The sequence below is a fragment of the Mytilus galloprovincialis genome, chromosome 11 (genome assembly GCF_965363235.1).
Source record: "Mytilus galloprovincialis chromosome 11, xbMytGall1.hap1.1, whole genome shotgun sequence".
Lineage (NCBI taxonomy): Eukaryota > Metazoa > Mollusca > Bivalvia > Mytilida > Mytilidae > Mytilus > Mytilus galloprovincialis.
This window is the reverse complement of record NC_134848.1, coordinates 59557598-59578247: the sequence shown is the minus strand read 5'-3', so window position 1 is coordinate 59578247 and position 20650 is coordinate 59557598. Positions and strand designations below refer to the sequence as shown.

At 33.0% G+C, this 20650-nt stretch overlaps 1 protein-coding gene across 2 annotated transcripts in view; it reads right to left on the bottom strand.

The window, feature by feature from the left end:
• Positions 1-260: 260 nt before the first annotated feature.
• The window catches only part of LOC143052492 (uncharacterized), a 55413-nt gene continuing 35023 nt past the window's right edge, over positions 261-20650 (bottom strand). For both annotated transcript variants that reach the window (XM_076225538.1, XM_076225537.1), the window contains exons 4-6: positions 6934-8124; positions 5298-5820; positions 261-1825 (exon numbers count right to left, since the gene is read on the bottom strand). In XM_076225538.1, coding sequence (XP_076081653.1) covers positions 600-1825; positions 5298-5820; positions 6934-8124 — 2940 coding nt within the window. In that variant the 3' untranslated portion in view covers positions 261-599. The remainder of the gene's footprint in view (positions 1826-5297; positions 5821-6933; positions 8125-20650) is intronic.

Sequence of the window (20650 nt, the reverse complement as noted above, 5' to 3'; positions counted from 1 at the left end):
TTGTAAAAGGCCGACGTATGCATAGTGATGAGAAAAGCTCACTTGGCCCTCTGGGCCAGGTGAGCTAAAAATTAATTGGGTCAATTCAGGGTCTTTTATGGCCGACTATGCAGTATTGGTTTTAGTTATTTATGAAGGCCAAACAGTGACCTGTAATTATTTAATTCTATGTTATTTGATCTTTTGTGAAGTGTTTTCTCATTTGCAATCAAACCACATCTGGTTATAATTATCTCTAAAACAAATTATGAAATATAAGGCTGTTTCTCTTTTTTTATCATTTACATGTAGAAACAGTATAAAACAAATAAAAAAATCACATATGTTTCTTCTTAATTTAAACATGTTATTTCAGATGAACTGCACTCTAGCCTAAAGTTTTGCTAATTTTGTTAAAAATCTAGATCAAACATCTTCTAATATTTTACAATCCAATTCATCCAGTACCTAAAGATAACATTAATTTTATATTAGAATGTAATACTAGCACCCCTGTCCAGTAAACAGTAAACCAATAAAGTAATGGCAATCATTAACAACAATGTTCAGATAACATTTGTAATGACACTGTCAGTATAATAACTGAAATTCTTTTAACTTTAAGTGTCAGATGTGACATCAAAAGTCAAAGGTGGTTGGAAATTTGTAAGAAATGCTGTAACTTGAAAGATTTTGTCACACGATGCTGATAAAGATGTCGGCACAGTCTGAGAAATAATTCTAAACTTTTTTAACCTATTTACAGCTTTGTCCACCAATATTTTGTGGTTCTGAACATGTTGCGTCTGAAGCATAGTTTTCACTTGATCAGAAATATCACATTTCATAAATGCTACATTGTTTAACTTAAGTCCTATCTCATTTATGTCTTTTTCTATGTCTAAACCCTCACACAATATTCCATCACCATTGTCTAGCTTGCCATTATTCATAAGGGTAACTAATTGTCTCTTTAGTCCACAATTTTCAAATAGATCTGAATCAGACAAATTTCCCGCAACCAATCCGGAACATCCAATGACTGATCCACGTGGATCAACTGCCAAGATACCATGTTGAGTCTTCTCTGATTTCTTAGAAGCCACGTCTCTTGGCAAGCTGCGATAATTAGCCCTGTTCCTTTCCTGGAAAACTTTGATTTTTATTCTTTTAAGCAAAACAAAAGTGCTTGGGAAATTTTGATGAAAGTGTCTTGGAACTTGAGCTTTGAGCGTTTCACGATGTGGCCAGGTATACACCTCCTGAAATCTATCTGATATCTGATATAACCAGGCACAGAATATATTCTTAGCTTTGATTTTTGACAGACAGAAACGATACCCTAAGTCTATGAAGGTAAAGTTATGTCTTAATTTAAACAATGTCAACAAAAGTTGTGACCTGGTTGACAAACTGTGTCCTGTTCTTCTGTATGGAACATGTGTGATGTCTGGAATCAAAAATGTAAACAATATTTGGAACTCCTCTGGAGTGAACCCTGTGTAATGCTTGAAAACTGGCCTATGCAAACACAAATTTTCATAAGAGGTAGTGATATTAGTATCATTCACACATTCTTTATCCTGTTTTAATTTGGCAATTGTTGTTTTGAGTTCTACATTCTTTTCCTGACTAGAAGTCAGATGCTGCTGAAGGATTTTAGAGTCTTGCAGAAGTCTTTTGTATTCTCCAGAATATACCTTTAAATTAGTTAACTTGGCTGAAGAGTCATGGTGTAAAGTCTCCTGCTGCTTAAGCTGGTTTTGTAAATTTGTTACTTCCTGTCGTAGCTCTATCAAAGACTGATCTTTTTTGGAAACAGGTGATTTACTAGGTGAAGAATCCCCTGAAGATAAAGACAAATATTTTTGATTGTTCAATAAGAAATATAAGATAAAGTTATTACACACAATCATTGTAAAGGGTCTATTTAGAAAAGATTAACCTGTTGTTCATTGTGTTCTCATTTTTTATATAAATTAGACGTTTTTCTTGTTTGAATGGTTTTACATTCTTAGTCATTTTTGGGACACTTTATAGATTACTGTTTCGCATGAGCAAAGGATATGTGTTGAAGACTGTTCTTTGCCCTAAAATGGTTTACATTTACAAATTGTGACTTGGATGGAGAGTTGTCACATAGGCACTCAAACCACATCTTCTTATACAATGTTATATCTATTAAGTCTATAAACATGATTATGGTAACATAACTTTTGTATAAAAATCTAATAAAACCCAATCGGTTTTCAATTGTTTTTGTAAAAGGCAATAATTTTCTAATTATTTGTTCATAATAAGTCAACAAAATGCATGTAAAGGCCTTTCAAACATGTTATATACTCTGGATTATTTATTTTTCGTTGGATACAAATTTTTCGTGGATTTCATGGGTACAGGTGAACCACAAATTTAAATGTTCAACATATTACAAATTTTCCATATGCTTGTATGCAGACTTTGGCAGAACCACCAAATTAAATGTCCACAAAAGTGTAAGTTTGTTTAATCCACAAAAATTGGTACCGACGAAAATAAATTAATCTACAGTATGTCATACAAAATGAGACATCCAATATCAAATACTTCAAGATGCTTTCATATACTGTTAATTCAGAAACAAAATGATTTTCTATCAATGAGATAAATGCAACCTATTAGCAGTAATTAAAACTCACATTCATAAATTGTAAGAAGTGATTTTCCTTGACAAAATTGTTTCAATAGCATTAATTAGATTATATGCATGCATCTGTACCAGTATTCAGTGATTCACAATAATAAATGTGAACATTATTTTTAGAATTTACAGTTAATATTTTGAAACAGGATAAAAGTTAAGGCTATTAAAATAAAATAGTGCCATTCTAATTGTAAAAAACATCTATTAAAACTGTAAGATTTCTTCACACAGTCCTAATAATAAAAACAAGAGGCTGTCACAACGACAGCAAACCGGATTTATTAATATTTATTTGTGTCCTGGCAATATCACAAGAACCATTACTGATGAATGGTGAAAGTGAAAATCGTCAATATCAAATTTGACCTCCATTTTGTCATCAGTATCAACATCTTAAAATTTGAAAAGCTTATAATATTAGATTGAATGGTTCATGAGTAAATGCAACAACGTGAATGGAAACGCCATTTCACAATCTTTCAAGAACCATAACTCCTGAACGGTAAAAGTCAAAATCGACATTATTGAACTTGACCTCTAATTTGCCATCAGTAACAACATATAAAAATTTCAAAAGCTTTGGTTGAATGGTTCATGAGAAAATGCACGGACACGACTGGAACCATTTTTCAATCTTTCAAGAACCATAACTCCTGAACGGTAAAAGTCAAAATCGTCATTATTGAACTTGACCTCTATTTTGTCATCAGTAACAACATATTAAAATTTGGGAAGCTTTGGTAAAACAGTTCATGCGTAAATGTACGGACACGACTGGAAACACCATTTTTCAATCTTTCAAGAACCATAACTCCTGAACGGTAAAAGTCAAAATCGTCATTTTTGAACTTGACCTCCATTTTGTTATCAGTAACAACATATTAAAGTTTGGGAAGCTAAGGTAGAACAGTTCATGCGTAAATGCAATGGACACGACTGGAAACTCCATTTTGCAATCTTTCAAGAACCATAACTCCTGAACGGTAAAAGTCAAAATCGTCATTATTGAACTTGACCTCTATTTTGTCATCAGTAACAACATATTAAAATTTGGGAAGCTTTGGTAAAACAGTTCATGCGTAAATGTACGGACACGACTGGAAACACCATTTTTCAATCTTTCAAGAACCATAACTCCTGAACGGTAAAAGTCAAAATCGTCATTTTTGAACTTGACCTCCATTTTGTTATCAGTAACAACATATTAAAGTTTGGGAAGCTAAGGTAGAACAGTTCATGTGTAAATGCAATGGACACGACTGGAAACTCCATTTTGCAATCTTTCAAGAACCATAACTCCTGAACGGTAAAAGTCAAAATCGCCATTATTGAACTTGACCTCCATTTTGTCATCAGTAACAACATATTAAAATTTGGGAAGCTTAGGTAGAACAGTTCATGCGTAAATGCACGGACACGACTGGAAGCTCCATTTTTCAATCTTTCAAGAACCATAACTCCTGAACGGTAAAAGTCAAAATCGTCATTATTGAACTTGACCTCCATTTTGTCATCAGTAACAACATATTAAAATTTGGGAAGCTAAGGTAGAACAGTTCATGCGTAAATGCACGGACACGACTGGAAACTCCATTTTGCAATCTTTCAAGAACCATAACTCCTGAACGGTAAAAGTCAAAATCGCCATTATTGAACTTGACCTTCATTTAAATTTAGTTGTCAGTAACAACATATTAAAATTTTAAAAGATTTGGTTGAACGGTTCATGAGTTAATGCACGGACAACATTTGATTGCAGCCCGCCCGCCCGCCCGCCAGCCGTACATCCCCAAATCAGTAACCGACATTTTTGTCACAAAAATCCGGTTAAAAATCTAAATTGTTGCATGAGTTCATAAGTACATAATCTATACAGCCTTCACGCTTATCTTTGGAGTCCACAAGCCTGAAGCTCAATTTTTTGAAAATTTTAGTTAATTTCTGTGGCTTGTAGAGAAGACTTTTACAAGCCGAAAGCATTTTTACAAGCCTTTGCCATAGGACTTGTGGTTAAGCTTGAAAACTCATGTATATGTATAAAAAGGTGTATAAAGGCATTTCTTACATTCACAAGCAGGTAAAAAGGTTTCTGTGAAAAAATGCATTTCCTAGATACCCAGTACATATAGTTTTACTCTGTCTCTGACTGGTTATTAGTTTTTGAAATACATTATAATATAATCGACTGATGAAAATTTCAAAATAAATCAATTACTTTTTTTATTTAAATTTTTGGTAGGAACATTATAAAACCCCACAAGAACTATATGATAAATGAAATCTGACCACTGCTAACAAATTCAGAAAAATCCTCAATGAGGGTATCAATGACCTTAACTGTCAGGTGTCAAAAGGTCATTTTCGGCGACTGATAGCATTTAATTTGTTAAATATCCTTATCATGAATCATCAGAGGTCCCAAATAAATTTGTTACCGTTATTTGTGGAAAAGGGGGGATAAATTTAACGTGATTTTTCAAAATCAGTCTATATTTTTATCGTCTAAAAGAAAGTGTACATTTTATTCTCATGCATCAAAATTAACTGTTAATATTATTCAGTAAGAATTTTTACTGTTATTCTTCATGAAGGTGTCCCCATTACTAACCTCCTAAATAAACATTCTCCTGCTTACCTGTTTGACAAAAAAGAGATGGAGTTACCACCCCTGTAAAATTGTCAGAGGTCAAAACTGTTCCTTGTTCCATTGCAGGACATGCTGGAATACAGTTCGTACTTGTAGAAGCCATGTCTCTTTTTGATGGACTGGACTCAGTGAGTTGACTGTCTGGATCTACTGGTTCTTGTTTTATCACAATTTGCTGTAACGGTTGTGAGTTTGTCAAAACTTGTCTATCTGGTGGATTCTGAACCTGCATTTGAATCAGACCTGGAGGAACAATATTTTGTTGAAATGTCTGGATCAGTGGCATCACTTGTGGCATCACTTGACTAGGACCTGAACTTCTTGGCTGAATACATACTGTCTGCGGTCTATTCTGTATTGTAGGTGGTGCAGTGGACATCAAAGGACGGATTATAACCTGAGGGGTCCTGGAAACAAAGGCTATTGTTTGTGGTGCTTGCTGTGAAGGTATTACCACAGGTACAAAGGGATTTCCTAGTCTTATAGTAGTTAAACCACTTCCCTGTATATTCTACAAAATAGTCAATCAGTTATTGATAATTGATTATCTCTTTGAATGAAATAAACCTTTCAGAGATGATTTTTTTTTGGAGGGTGGGGAGAAGGGGAAATAGATTCTAGTATTGTTTGTCTACTGGTTAATACATTTTTTTGTGATAATGTACAGTAGTTAAAAAAGTATCTCATAAATGTTTTTGGTTTTTTTTTGTAAACAGTAAAATTATTCTACAAAAATTAATAAAATGTGTAATAATTTGTTTTTTAACTGATGAGACATGTTTATACACATGAATGTCAATACTAAATTCTATGATCTAAAAATCCTCTAAGTTCATTCAACAAGAATTCTAATTGACTTTTTTTGTGTTTATCATTGGATTGATGGTGTTTAATGCCACTTTCAGGAACCATAGCTACTACATCATGGTGCAAGTATCTACTGGTTGAGGAAGTCAAAGAACCCTGAAGGAAACACTGCTCCTCTGCATACAAAACTAGTATATTTTTTTTACTATTTATGCATTATTAATAAACAAACACATCAATAAACATGATAAATGTATAGGATTGTTATATACATTTGAGTATTTCTGGCATTTTAGACAAGGTCATGCTGTTCTTAGGCTGTTTTCTTCATTGTTAAAGGCTGTACAGAGATCAATAGATGATCAAAACCTGATTCCATTTCCTTATGCATCAAGTTGATAGTTTTCTCACTTTTTATTTTTGAAAATTGATTTATTTAGTCCTAAATTAATATGTATGTCTCCCCAATCCTGACCCTGCGAAGCAAGATGCAAATAGGTTCATGTAGGTAGTGATATAATTTCGTTTTTTCCCTAAAATCTGGAACAATATTGGTCATATATGTACATGATGTACTGGCAAGCCTGAGAATCAGAAATTTATGAATAAAAAATAATATTTGATTTAGTTTTGACTATAAAAGTTAATGAGTCGCACTGTTTTTGCAGGGCCGGTCGGGATTGGGTAAACAAACAATATTTTATTTTAGGACTTAGTATCAAGTCTCTGATTGTGTAATACATACATCTTGGATGAAGAGTTGTCTCATTGGCACTCATACCACATCTTCACATACAATGTATCTATTTAAACTTACTGTAGAATTTGGAATCAAAGTTTCCATCAGTATATCAGATATTTTCTCTCGAACATCCAGGTCATTGAACATAGAAAACTGTCTGCCGTAACCTTTACTAACATCTAAGAAAGCTTTTATATCATAACCTTTATAATTAAGAACTGCACAGCCTGTGGCATGGACAGAAAAGTTAGAATATATCTTTGAAAGTCCAGCATGTTTTGATATTTCCCTCATCATTACACCAAGGGTGTTTTTACCAACAGGTGCGTTATGATACCAGCAGGTCATTAGTTGATAGTCTTTATCATTAGTATACTTTGTACGGTCACCATGTTGGGCAAAAAAAAAGTTACAGTTTGATGGCAACTTAGACAAGTACTTTTCAAGAGATGCTACTGGACATTTAGGATGTCCAGGTATCTCAAACATACAGCCTGCACCTTGACGGTCATCCATTTTGACCGCTGGTTCTGATGTACATGTATCTTGACCTTGCTGACCAGTAGAATTACTTTCCTTATCATTTATAACAATTTGTACATACTTCCTTCCATTTTGGTTGAACTTGATGCGAATATGAGAGGGTTTCAACATGCGTAAGATATCTCGACCTTTGGCACAGAGCAAAAAGAAGAGGATATCAAAGAAAACTTTCCATTGTAAGGTGATGGGCCGATGTATATCTAGTCCGTTACCACTGTACAATTTCCCCATATCAGGAGTACTAAGTCTTTCAATGGAGTCAACAGTTTTTCCATTGATTTTTAGTTCATTCAGAGCTTGTTTGAAAGCTTTAACAGCAGGAAAGAATTCTACATCATTAAAATTGAAATCTTCACGCATTTTCTTAAAACCACGATTCAATCCAAATTTTATAGCACTAAAAGCATTTCTTTTGTACATCTGCCCATCAATTTTTCTGACTTCTAGGAAAAACAGTTGCAAAACCTGAGCCAATTCTTTTTTGCTTGCTGTTTTTATGTCCAATTCAATCCCATGGTTGCAAACAAACTGAAAAAAGACTCGCAAAGCCATTTTTGTTATTCTCTGAGTAGGTTTGGTATCGGTACTGCAGACATAATTTTGTTCATCATTTAGCTGTGGTTTTGTAACCATAGTGACATCATCCTCATCTCCCAGAACCAAATCTTCCTCATCTATGTCCTCATCCTCTACATCATCAAGAAAAAACTCCTCCTCCATGGCCTAGAATGAAAAGAAATAAATTGTATGATAAACCTGTCGATTCTGATACTACACATGCATGATAGGCCAAACAAACTAGAGGCTCTAAAGAGCCTGTGTCGCTCACCTTGGTTTTTGTGAATATTAAACAAAGGACGTAGATGGATTCATGACAAAATTGTGTTTTGGTGATGGTGATGTGTTTGTTCATCTTACTTTACTGAACATTCTAGCTGCTTACAATTATCTCTATCTATAATTAACTTGGCCCAGTAGTTTCAGAGAAGATTTTTGTAAAAGATTACTAAGATTTACGAAAAAATGGTTAAAACCTGACTATAAAGGGCAATAACTCTTAAAGGGTCAACTGACAATTTCGGTCATGTTGACTTATTTATAGATCTTACTTTGCCAACATTTATTGTATTTTAAAGTTTATCTCTATCTATAATAATATTCAAGATAATAACCAAAAACAGCAAAATTTCCTTAAAATTACCAGTTCAGGGGCAGCAACCCAACAACAGGTTGTCTGATTCATCTGAAAATTTCAGGGCAGATATATTTTTACTTAATGAACAATTGACTTCATGTCAGATTTGCTCTAAATGCTTTGGTTTTTGAGTTATAAGCCAAAAACTGAATTTTACCCCTATGTCCTATTTTTAACTGTGGCGGCCATCATGATTAGTTGACCGGGTCACGCCACACATTTTTAAAACTAAATACCCAAATGATGATTGTGGCCAAGTTTGGTTTAATTTGGCCACGTAGTATCAGAGGAGAAGATTTTTGTAAAAGATAACTAAGATTTACAAATCAAAGAGCTGAATAGCTCTGAGGGGAAAGACAGCCCTTGTTTCTATTTAATTATGTTTTTGGAAAGGGGGGTATCTTTTGATAGTTTTCATATGAAGAATGAAAAAGAGAACAGCTAGAACATGTAGAAAGGTTGACAATATTGAAATCAATTGTTGTTTATGTAATTTCATTTCCTTAGTTTAGGATTCAATTTGGACCAATGGAAGAGATCTGCATCTTCTAAATCTAAACATTTGATTAAAGTTGATAGCTAATTATCTAAAACTCAACTGAATTCTGTCATTTCACAACAACTACAACATTTTTTGAAATCTTGATTGTGTACCACTGAACTGCAGGCTAGGGCCATTTTCCATTTTTTTGTGACAGTACTCTTGGATTTTTAATTATTTTTTTTAGAAAGTGTGGACTGAAAAATCTATTCAGTTTTAATTTCCATTGTTAAAGTTCCGAGTTACAACTCTCATCACAGGGAAACAGGTACTAATAAAAAAAACAATATGAGTGATGTAAACTGTGTGAAGCTTGTTTCCAAATCTTAATTTTGAAATATTTGTAAATAATAAATATGTTTAAACTACAAAATGCAAATTTTTATTATTTGTTTTTTACCATTACAATGATTATGTAGGTACACAAAAATTTAGTTTTAATAGAAGACTACTAATCCAATGAAATGTCACATTTGAAGTGTTTAAATACATTAACTTTTATTTTAGTGGATAATTACTCATCAATTGATGTGCTCCTGAATTGGAGGAAGATTCTCAGAATTTTTACAGAAAAAAGTGGTCTCACTAATTAGAGACAAGAAGCGACAAGAAGAATATTTTTTTCTTGTCGCTAAATTGTCTTCTTGACGCTTCTTGTCGCTTCTTGACGCTTGTTGTCTCTAATTGGTGAGACCCGAAAAAAGTAATAAAATCGTTTCTTTCCCCTGTCTCATGTAACCCCACGATCTTTGTTTTTTGAAAGTTGTTGACCTACAAATTAAGGGACGACATCAAAAGATCAATGTAAGATAAAAAACTTAATTCAAATAGTTTGGGGGTGGGGGGGTTGAACGGCTGCAAGATTTGGTTATCCGACATTGATTTTTACATATATCCATATGGGTCAATCAATTTTTCCCAAATTAAGTTTAGAGGGGGGTGGGGGGGTCAGTGAAAAAACTATGTGAATTAAGTTTTTTATCCTTCATTGAACTTTTGATGTCGTCCCTAAAGTATTGCATGTTGATGTTTAAATCATCTACAGTAAACAATATTATTTTTAGATTTAACAAATACAAATTTGTAATTAGTGCACAATCTCTAAGAATGATTTAAATAACCAGTGAACTGGTGAAGGATATCCCTGCTTCTTCCAAGAATGACGTCACTATAAAATACAATGTAGGTTGGATATATTTAGAATATCTCGTCATACTGATTTTTCCGGATTTTAAAATAAACGTAAATAGTATAAAGGAGAGTTCAAGATACGATAATTTCGTGTGAAACAGAAGGGAAATGTGTAAAAAAGTGTTTAAAGTCAAACTATTCATTTCTGGGTCTCCTTCCCTTCAATCTAAGTAAGATTTGTTGGGGGGTTTTCCACACTATAACATGTATAAAAACAAAATGAATGATGTGAGGGAGTGTCACTCTGGTCAACCCCATAGGGGATTGAAGGCTTGAAGCCGTCTTTCCCCAAAAATTGTTAAAAATTGACTATAAAGGGCAATAACTCCTAAAGGGGTCAACTGACCATTTCGGTCATGATAACTTATTTGTAGATCTTACTTTGATGAACATTATTGCTGTTTACAGTTTATCTCTATCTATAATAATATTCAAGATAATAACCAAAAACAGCAAAATTTCCTTGAAATTGCCAATTCAGGGGAAGCAACCCAACAACGGGTTGTCCGATTCACCTGAAAAATTCAGGGCAGATAGATCTTGACCTGATGAATAATTTAACTCCTATGTCAGATTTGCTCTAAATGCTTTGGTTTTTGAGTTATAAGCCAAAAACTGAATTTTACCCCTATGATCTATTTTTAGTTGTGGCGGCCATCTTGGTTAGTTGGCGGAGTCACGCCACACATTTTTTAAACTAGATACCCCAATGATAGTTGTGGCCAAGTTTGGTTTAATTTGGCCAAGTTGTTTCAGAGAAGAGGATTTTTGTAAAAGATTACTAAGATCTACAAACAAGAGGCTCTCAAGAGCCTGAATCGCTCACCTTAATTCTTTTGGTTAAATCTCTCATCAATGATTATTTTGGCTTTTCAATTTATTTAAATGTTTTTTGGATCGTCCTATTTTCTTCAAAAGCCAAAAAAAATAATCATTTTCTCCTATGTTCTATTTTAGCCATAGGAGCTATGTTTCTTGACATACAAGGAAATAAAATATAAAATTTATACTAGATACTCTGAAACTCATTTAGCCTAAGTTTGGCTGAAATTGATACAGCAGTTTCAAAGGAGAAGATTTTTTAAAGTCAACATGATGAACAAATTGTGAAAAAAGTCTTTAAAGGGCAATAACTCCTTAAGGGGTCAATTGACAATTTTGGTCAAATTGACTTAATTGAAGATCTTACTTTGCTGAACATTATTGCTGTTTACAGTTTATTTCTATCTATAATTATATTCAAGATAATAAACAAAAACAGCAAAATTTCCTTAAAATTATCAATTCAGGGGCAGCAACCCAACAACAGGTTTTCTGATTCATCTGAAAATTTCAGGGCAGATAGATCTTGACCTGATAAACAATATTACCCAACGTCAGATTTGCTCTAAATGCTTTGGTTTTTGAGTTATAAGCCAAAAACTGCATTTGACCCCTATGTTCTATTTTTAGCAATGGCGACCATGTTTGTTGATAGATCATAACTTCGGATACAATTTACAAACTAGATACCCTAAGGAACATTCAGTTAAAGTTTGGAAGTATTTGGCCCAGTAGTTTCAGAGGAGAAGATTTTTGTAAAAGATTACTAAGATTTACTAAAAATGGTTAAAAATTGACTATAAAGGGCAATAACTCCTAAAGGGGTCAACTGACCATTTCCGTCATGTTGACTTATTTGTAAATCTTACTTTGCTGAACATTATTCCTGTTTACAGTTTATCTCTATCTATAATAATATTCAAGATAATAACCAAAACAGCAAAATTTCTTTAACATTACTAATTCAGGGGCAGTAACCCAACAACAGGTTGTCTGATTCATCTGAAAATTTCAGGGCAGATAGATCTTGACCTGATAAACAATATTATCCCATGTCAGATTTGCTCTAAATGCTTTGGTTTTTGAGTTATAAGCCAAAAACTGCATTTGACCCCTATGTTCTATTTTTAGCAATGGCGACCATGTTTGTTGATAGATCACAACTTCGGATACAATTTACAAACTAGATACCCTAAGGAACATTCAGTTAAAGTTTGGAAGTATTTGGCCCAGTAGTTTCAGAGGAGAAGATTTTTGTAAAAGATTACTAAGATTTACGAAAAATGGTTAAAAATTGACTATAAAGGGCAATAACTCCTAAAGGGGTCAACTGACCATTTCCGTCATGTTGACTTATTTGTAAATCTTACTTTGCTGAACATTATTCCTGTTTACAGTTTATCCCTATCTATAATAATATTCAAGATAATAACCAAAAACAGCAAAATTTCCTTAAAATTACCAATTCAGGGGCAGCAACCCAACAACGGGTTGTCTGATTCATCTGAAAATTTCAGGGCAGATAGATCTTGACCTGATAAACAATGTTACCCCATGTCAGATTTGCTCTAAATGCTTTGGTTTTTGAGTTATAAGCCAAAAACTGCATTTGACCCCTATGTTCTATTTTTAGCAATGGCCAGTGTTCTAGGATTTTTTTGGTACCTTGACTTACCACGGGTAAGATCAATAAAAAAATTACTTACCCACATCTAAAAGTTAAATCCGCCAACCAATGCGGACGGTGCAAAAAAAAACGATTTCTTACTAAATTTGACAAATATGTTATAGTTATTACTATGTCATTTATTAAGAGCTATAATAAATGCAACTGTAAGTTTATTTTCCTCCGATGACAAGAAAAAAAATCGTTTATGTCCCGATTTAAGCACCAGTTATCAATCCGGATTTTCCGATTTTACCGACACCGTGACCGACTTTTAGAATGATAGAAGAATGTGGTCTCTTTTGCGCTTGATTACACCTAGTAAACGAGTGCTTGAATAAAAGCGCCGATAGACATCGACAAAATCTTCGATCTTTTATCAAAGTTTTTTCTCGTGATTTAATAAAAATAAAAAGCAGATATGGGAAAATTGAAGAGGACCAGGAAATTTCAAGAGTTTTTCGGCTTCCCCGAACTTGAAAATTGACTTACCACCGGGTGACAAAGGCTAACCAGATGCTCCGCAGGGCGCAGCTTTATACGACCGCAGAGGTTGAACCCTGAACGGTTGGGGCAAGTATGGACACAACATTCAACCTGGATTCAGCTCTAAATTTGGATTGTGATTAAATAGTTGACACAGCATAGGTTTCTGACACAGAATGAATGTGGTCTAATGAATTTAAAATTTTTGTTTTGCCTTTGAGCAATTCACTATGCTGTTGAATATTAATCCTCTCAAAACAAATGTTTGAATAAATTTTCTTTTTATTTATGAAATCTGAAATGAAAAAAATTGACCCCCCAATTTTTTTTTCACATCCCCCTTTCCCTTATTTCAAAACTGATCTCAATTCAAATTTCTAATGAAGTTTGCAACAATAACTACTCATTTAAATACATCATAAAATATTAAAATGTAAAAAAAGTGCTTGCTATTACTGAATGGTAAAGATTGTTTTAATCTATCAGTTGGTAGTAAAAGTGAATAAACATTGTATATTGTATAAAACAATGATTTAAGTTGATTCAACTACTATTCTGGACAAAGAAAGATAACTCCAATTGAAATCCAATTGGAATTTCTTGCTATTGCACAATATTGTGCAATTAGATATTTCTTGCTATTGTGCAATACTGTGCAATTGAAAATATTTGCTATTGCACAATACTATGCAATTGAAGATTTCTTGCTATTGCACAATACTGTGCAATTGAAGATTTCTTGCTATTGCTGAATACTGTGCAATTGAAAATTTCTTGCTATTGCACAATACTTAATATAATAATTTTGGATCCTGATATGGACCAATTTGAAAACTGGGCCCATAATCAAAAATCTAAGTACATGTTTAGATTCAGCATATCAAAGAGGCCCAAGAATTTAATTTTTGTTAAAATCAAACTTAGTTTAATTTTGGACCCTTTGGACTTTAATGTAGACCAATTTTAAAACGTGACCAAAAATTAAGAATCTACATACACAGTTAGATTTGGCATATCAAAGAACCCCAATTATTCAATTTTTGATGAAATCAAACAAAGTTTAATTTTGGACCCCGATTTGGACCAACTTGAAAACTGGGCCAATAATAAAAAATCTAAGTACATTTTTAGATTCAGCATATCAAAGAACCCCAAGGATTCAATTTTTGTTAAAATCAAACTAAGTTTAATTTTGGACCCTTTGGACCTTAATGTAGACCAATTTGAAAACGGGACCAAAAATTAAGAATCTACATACACAGTTAGATTCGGCATATCAAAGAACCCCAATTATTCAATTTTTGATGAAATCAAACAAAGTTTAATTTTGGACCCTTTGGGCCCTTTATTCCTAAACTGTTGGGACCAAAACTCCCAAAATCAATACCAACCTTCCTTTTGTGATCATAAACATTGTGTTTAAATTTCATTGATTTCTATTTACTTAAACTAAAGTTATTGTGCGAAAACCAAGAATAATGCTTATTTGGGCCCTTTTTTGGGCCCTAATTCCTAAACTGTTGGAACCAAAACTCCCAAAATCAATCCCAACCTTTCTTTTGTGGTGATAAACCTTGTGTCAAAATTTCATAGATTTCTATTAACTTAAACTAAAGTTATAGTGCGAAAACCAAGAAAATGCTTATTTGGGCCCTTTTTGGCCCCTAATTCCTAAAATGTTGGGACCAAAACTCCCAAAATCAATCCCAACCTTCCTTTTGTGGTCATAAACCTTGTGTTAAAATTTCATAGATTTCTATTCACTTTTACTAAAGTTAGAGTGCGAAAACTAAAAGTATTCGGACGACGACGACGACGACGCAGACGACGACGCCAACGTGATAGCAATATACGACGAAAAATTTTTCAAATTTTGCGGTCGTATAAAAAATGACTTACCCGTTGTCCTAATCCACTTACCCCGGGTAACGGTTAATGGGAATCCTAGAACACTGAATGGCGACCATGTTTGTTGATAGATCAAAACTTCGGATACAATTTATAAATTAGATACCCTAAGGAACATTCAGTTAAAGTTTGAAAGTATTTGGCCCAGTAGTTTCAGAGGAGAAGATTCTTGAAATAGTTTACGACGACAGACGACGACGGACGCCAAGTGATGGCATAAGCTCACTTGTCCCTTTGGGACAGGTGAGCTAAAAATGGTTAAAAATTGACTATAAAGGGCAATAACTCCTAAAGGGGTCATTTGACCATTTCGGTCAAGTTAACTTATTTGTAGATCTTACTTTGCTGAACATTATTGTTGTTTACAGTTTATCTCTATCTATAATAATATTCAAGATAATAACCAAAAACAGCAAAATTTCCTTAAAATTACCAATTTAGGGGCAGCAACCCAACAACGAGTTATCTGACTCATCTGAAAATTTCAGGGCAGATAGATCTTAACCTGATGAACATTTCAACCCCGTCAGATTTGCTCTAAATGCTTTGGTTTTTGAGTTATAAGCCAAAAACTGCATTTTATCCCTATGTTCTATTTTTAGCCGTGGCGGCCATCTTGGTTGGTTGGCAGGGTCACGCCACACAATTTTTTAAACTAGATACCTCAATGATGATTATGGCCGCGTTTGGATTAATTTGGCCCAGCAGTTTCAGAGGAGAAGATTTTTGTAAAAGTTAACGACGCCGGACGACGGACGCCAAGTGATGAGAAAAGCTCACTTGGCCCTTCGGGCCAGGTGAGCTAAAAAGTAGTTTTTTTTAGGAATAATTACATTAGATGTTTGTTGCATTATAATACTTTATTCTGATTGGCTAACTGCACATCACGTGTTATTCCGTATGCAATTGCATCACTCAATAAAACTTTTCATTCATGTTAACACGTGGTCTGACAATAAAGTGCACAGGTCATGCAGGTGAATAAAATATTATTTTTTATAAAATTCGTATTTTCATGATCATAGCTTAAAAGGTAATTATAAGTATTGAATGCTTCTTTTTGTAACTTCATAGGGTTGTAAAAGCGTTGACCGTGCACACATTTTTAGAATGAAGCCCTTCCGCGCTTCATACAAAATGTACTTCGGTCAACCCTTTTACACCCCAATGAAATTACAAAAGAAGCATTCTTAATTATTCAATTGCATTGAGCTTATGGAAGCAGTATAAATTTTCAAAAAATTTGGACCAACTTGAAACTGGGTCAATAATCAAAAATCACATTCTTAGAACATTTAGAAAAAGTAACTACTTAGATTCAGCATATCAAAGAACCCCAAGGACTCATTTTTTGTTAAAAATCAATTAAACTAAGTTTCATTTTGGACCCTTTGGACCTTAATGTAGACCAATTTGTAAACGGGACCAAAAATTAAGAATCTACATAAACAGTTAGATTTGGCATATCAAAGAACCCCGTGCAATTATTCACTTTTTGATGAAATCAAACAAAGTTTAATTTTTGACCCTTTGGGCCCCTTATTCCCAAACTGTTGGGACCAAAACTCCCAAAATCAATCCCAACCTTCCTTTTATGGTCATAAACCTTGTGTTTAAATCTAATAGATTTTTATTTATACTTATACTAAAGTTATGGTGCAAAAACCAAGAAAAATGCTTATTTGGGCCCCTTTTTGGCCCCTGATTCCTAAACTGTTGGGACCAAAACTTACAAAATCAATCCCAACCTTCCTTTTATGGTCATAAACCTTGTGTTTAAATTTCATAGATTTCTATTTACTTAAACTAAAGTTATGGTGTGAAAAACAAAAGTATAAGGAGGACGACGCCAATGTGATAACAAAATCCAACAAAAAAAATTAAATTTTTGCGGTCATATAAAAACCAAACAACTTTAATACATATTATTTAAATCATTTTTTAAAAATCTATAAATACCTGACCTTATTCTATTTTCAGTTTCAACACAGACAAAAATGAGACATTTATTCATTTTGTTTGTGCAATTAACAAGTGTATTTTTGTTGTATTAAAAATCAATTATGATAATAACTATCCATTCATGTAAATTTTGATTTGAAGCAAGCTGTTTTTTTTATTGAATCTGAAATAAGATCTGGTAGCTGTGTCATCATTTTGAGTACACAAGTTGATTTGGATCGGCATGACACAGTGTTAACATTAAAACACAATGGCATCTTGTTCTGTGATGCTCCCAATATAACTGAAGTTCAATAAGTTATTCTTAGCGTGCTCTTATAATTATTTACATAAGTTGCAAGTGCATTGACAATCTATTTGTCCATGTAAAAGGTTTATGTAATTACAACAGCAAATGTGCACGACATATGTTGTTTGTTGTTGTTTTAACTATTTGTACTTATTTTTCAAAATAGCCAGATGTTAGCCCTTTGGTGTGGGCAAGCTGTTTAACAAATTGTCCAATATCTTTGGTATTATATCTGTTGCTGAACTGTGAACTAAAATTCAATCCTTAATATTAAAGATTGTCTTGCTTGGAAAATGATAAATTCCAATTTTGCATACAACTGCAAAAATGCCAACCCCCTTTTGACACAAACAGTAACAAACTATCAAATTTTCCGTATTTTTGAAAAGAATTCAGTAATCATTCATAAATGTGCATTTACCAATATAAAATTACTGACGAGTGGTTGCATAGTGATGTGCACTAAAATTTGTCCTTTCACATGTTGTCTGTAGTATGTATTCCATTCATTAATTGTTCAGATGTTCTCGACTCAAACATTTTTGTTTTGTCAAGGAGAAGTAGAGAAAGAGGAAAAGCTACTTCATAAAATGCAAGTTTGCCTCTTTGGAAATCTGTTTGTTACCCAACAATAGGTTGATAATTCCCGAGAAACCGGAAGCATTACATGTACATTGGCGTTTTCTAAAAACCAGACCAGGACGGAAAAACTCATGATAAAAATCCGCCCTTTACCAGTCAAGGATCTAACTTAAATAAGTTATTAGAGAAAAATAACATACATGTTGTTATTGTGAGCTGAAATATCAAAAAACTGTAATAACATATGTATGTTACATGTTTCAAAGGGAAAATATACAACCTTTATTTTATTAAATTTTTCTCAAGTTCTATTGATATTATAATTTTCTTTATGTATACTAATCTTTGCAAATATATAACAGCTCATAGCTTACCAATCATGCATAGTACTATAACCAGTATATTTTAGATGTCAGAATGTTAAAATGTGGAATTCAAATCATTGTTATAAGTTAGTATTATAGTTAAGATATTTATCACTAGCTTAAGAAATAATTTACTTGATAAATAGTTAATATAAATCTTCACAATTTTAGATAAGTGTAAAGCAAATTATTATGTAATCCCCTGAGGCCTAAATGACAATAGAGAATTAAGGATTAAAGAAGTGTTATATATATACAAAAAGGATTTCTTACTTTTTAAGATGATTTAAGTTATGTCACAAAGACTTGATATTTGGGAATATAGATAAATAAGCATTATTATGTAAATTAGCTATTTGAGTATTAATGTTATGTAAATTGAATAATGAAACAATATATATTAGTTGACCATGTAGTTAGGGACACTTGTTTGACAGTCACGTATTGGACACTTGTGTTTTATACTTGGATTTAGACAGTTGTATTGAATTGATATTAGACATGCTGTTTTAATATGTCTCATGAACTTATGATGTGATTTAATTGTGATTGATAACTTTACTGAATGCTGATTAATAAACATTATATATTGAACTTTGAATCTGTGTTACGTTGACATGTATTCATATCAAAGCTACCAGCTAGTTCCCCCAACCTAGCAAGATGAATAACCAGGTCAGGAACGTGCAATGTACTGGCCTTGGTTATAGTACACCTATGTTATTACAGAAAATACATTCCTGCAATAACCAATGGGTGTTATTGCAGCTTCTCTAGATCTCTTTAAAGGCTTTGCTCTGACTTGCATAAGAATGTATTTCAATTCATTGTAAGAAATGATGATCAGAGCTTGTAATGAGGCACTGTGCAAGATTCCAAGTGTCTCATTTACTCTGATATAGTAAATTACATGCTTGTAATAACATAAGCCTTGTTATAACAACTTAATTTCCCTTAAAAGCCTTGTCTCATTGATTTACCATGGTTAATCATAATTGTATTAAAGGAATTAGAAAATTAGTTATCAAGGTAATTTAATAAGCTACTGCGCAAAAGTTTCTAAGAATTCCCAAGTGCCCATTAAAGATAAACATTTTTGGTATATTTCACTGTCAGATAACCAACATATGTTATTACAGATTCAGGAAAAAAGAGAAGACAACTCATGAAAGTGTCTGTAATAACAACATGCATGTTATTTTTCCCTGATAACTTATTTAAGTTAGACCATTGACTGTTTACAAAATTGAACAGCGATGATTGGAAATCCGTAACTATTCGACTTTGATAGTAATAGTGTAGTTTTTATGGCAAAATCGGAAAAACTACGGAAAAATCGTAATGGTTGGCATCTATGCAACTGACAAAAAAGAAATATTTAAAGCCCAAGTAAAATATGCTTGTTAGCAACTGCTTAACCTTTTACTATCAAATGACAGTATACCCACATATTAGGTGTCATTCCATTGTTAGCGTTATATATATATATGCAAGTCATTGACTGATTAAAGGCATGTACAAGAATTTCATTGACACCCCTTTTTTCTACCCCACGCTCTATTACTCTATTCTCAAAGCAATGGAAGTGTTTTTAGTTTGATGGATGCTTTTGTCACAAATGTTTGTGCTTTTTTGTAAAATTGTTTGATTTAAGATTGTAACACAGTGATGACTGCTGTACTTTGACTATTTTATTTATTATGTCTGTTTTGTTCAGGCATCCTGGTTAATATAACGGAATTGATAAGACTGTCGTACAAGTGAGAAGTTTAGCCCTATAAGACCAGACCTGTTCAATCCACCATTTTCTGCATTTGAAAATGCCTGCAGTGTATCATGTCAGAAATATGACAGTTGTTGTTCATTCATTTGATGTGTTTTGTTATTTGATTTTGCCATATTATTAGGTATTTTCCAGTTGAATTTTCTTAGAGTTTAGGAATGACATCAAAAGTTCAATGTAGGATAAAAAAAACTTAATTCAGATAGTTTTTTTAATGACCCCCTACCCTCCTCTTAAATTGATTGACCCATATGGATATATGTAAAATCGATGTAGGATAAACAAAACTTGCAGCACAGGCCATTCATTAGGAGGCGGTACCCGGTACTTTTACCCTCCTATGATATTGACAAGTACCGCCTAAATGTAGGAATTTTTATATAAGATATTCATGGAATAAATTGAAAAGTACCACCTAGAAACAAGGAAAGTACCAGTCAACATGAAAGATAATGAAAC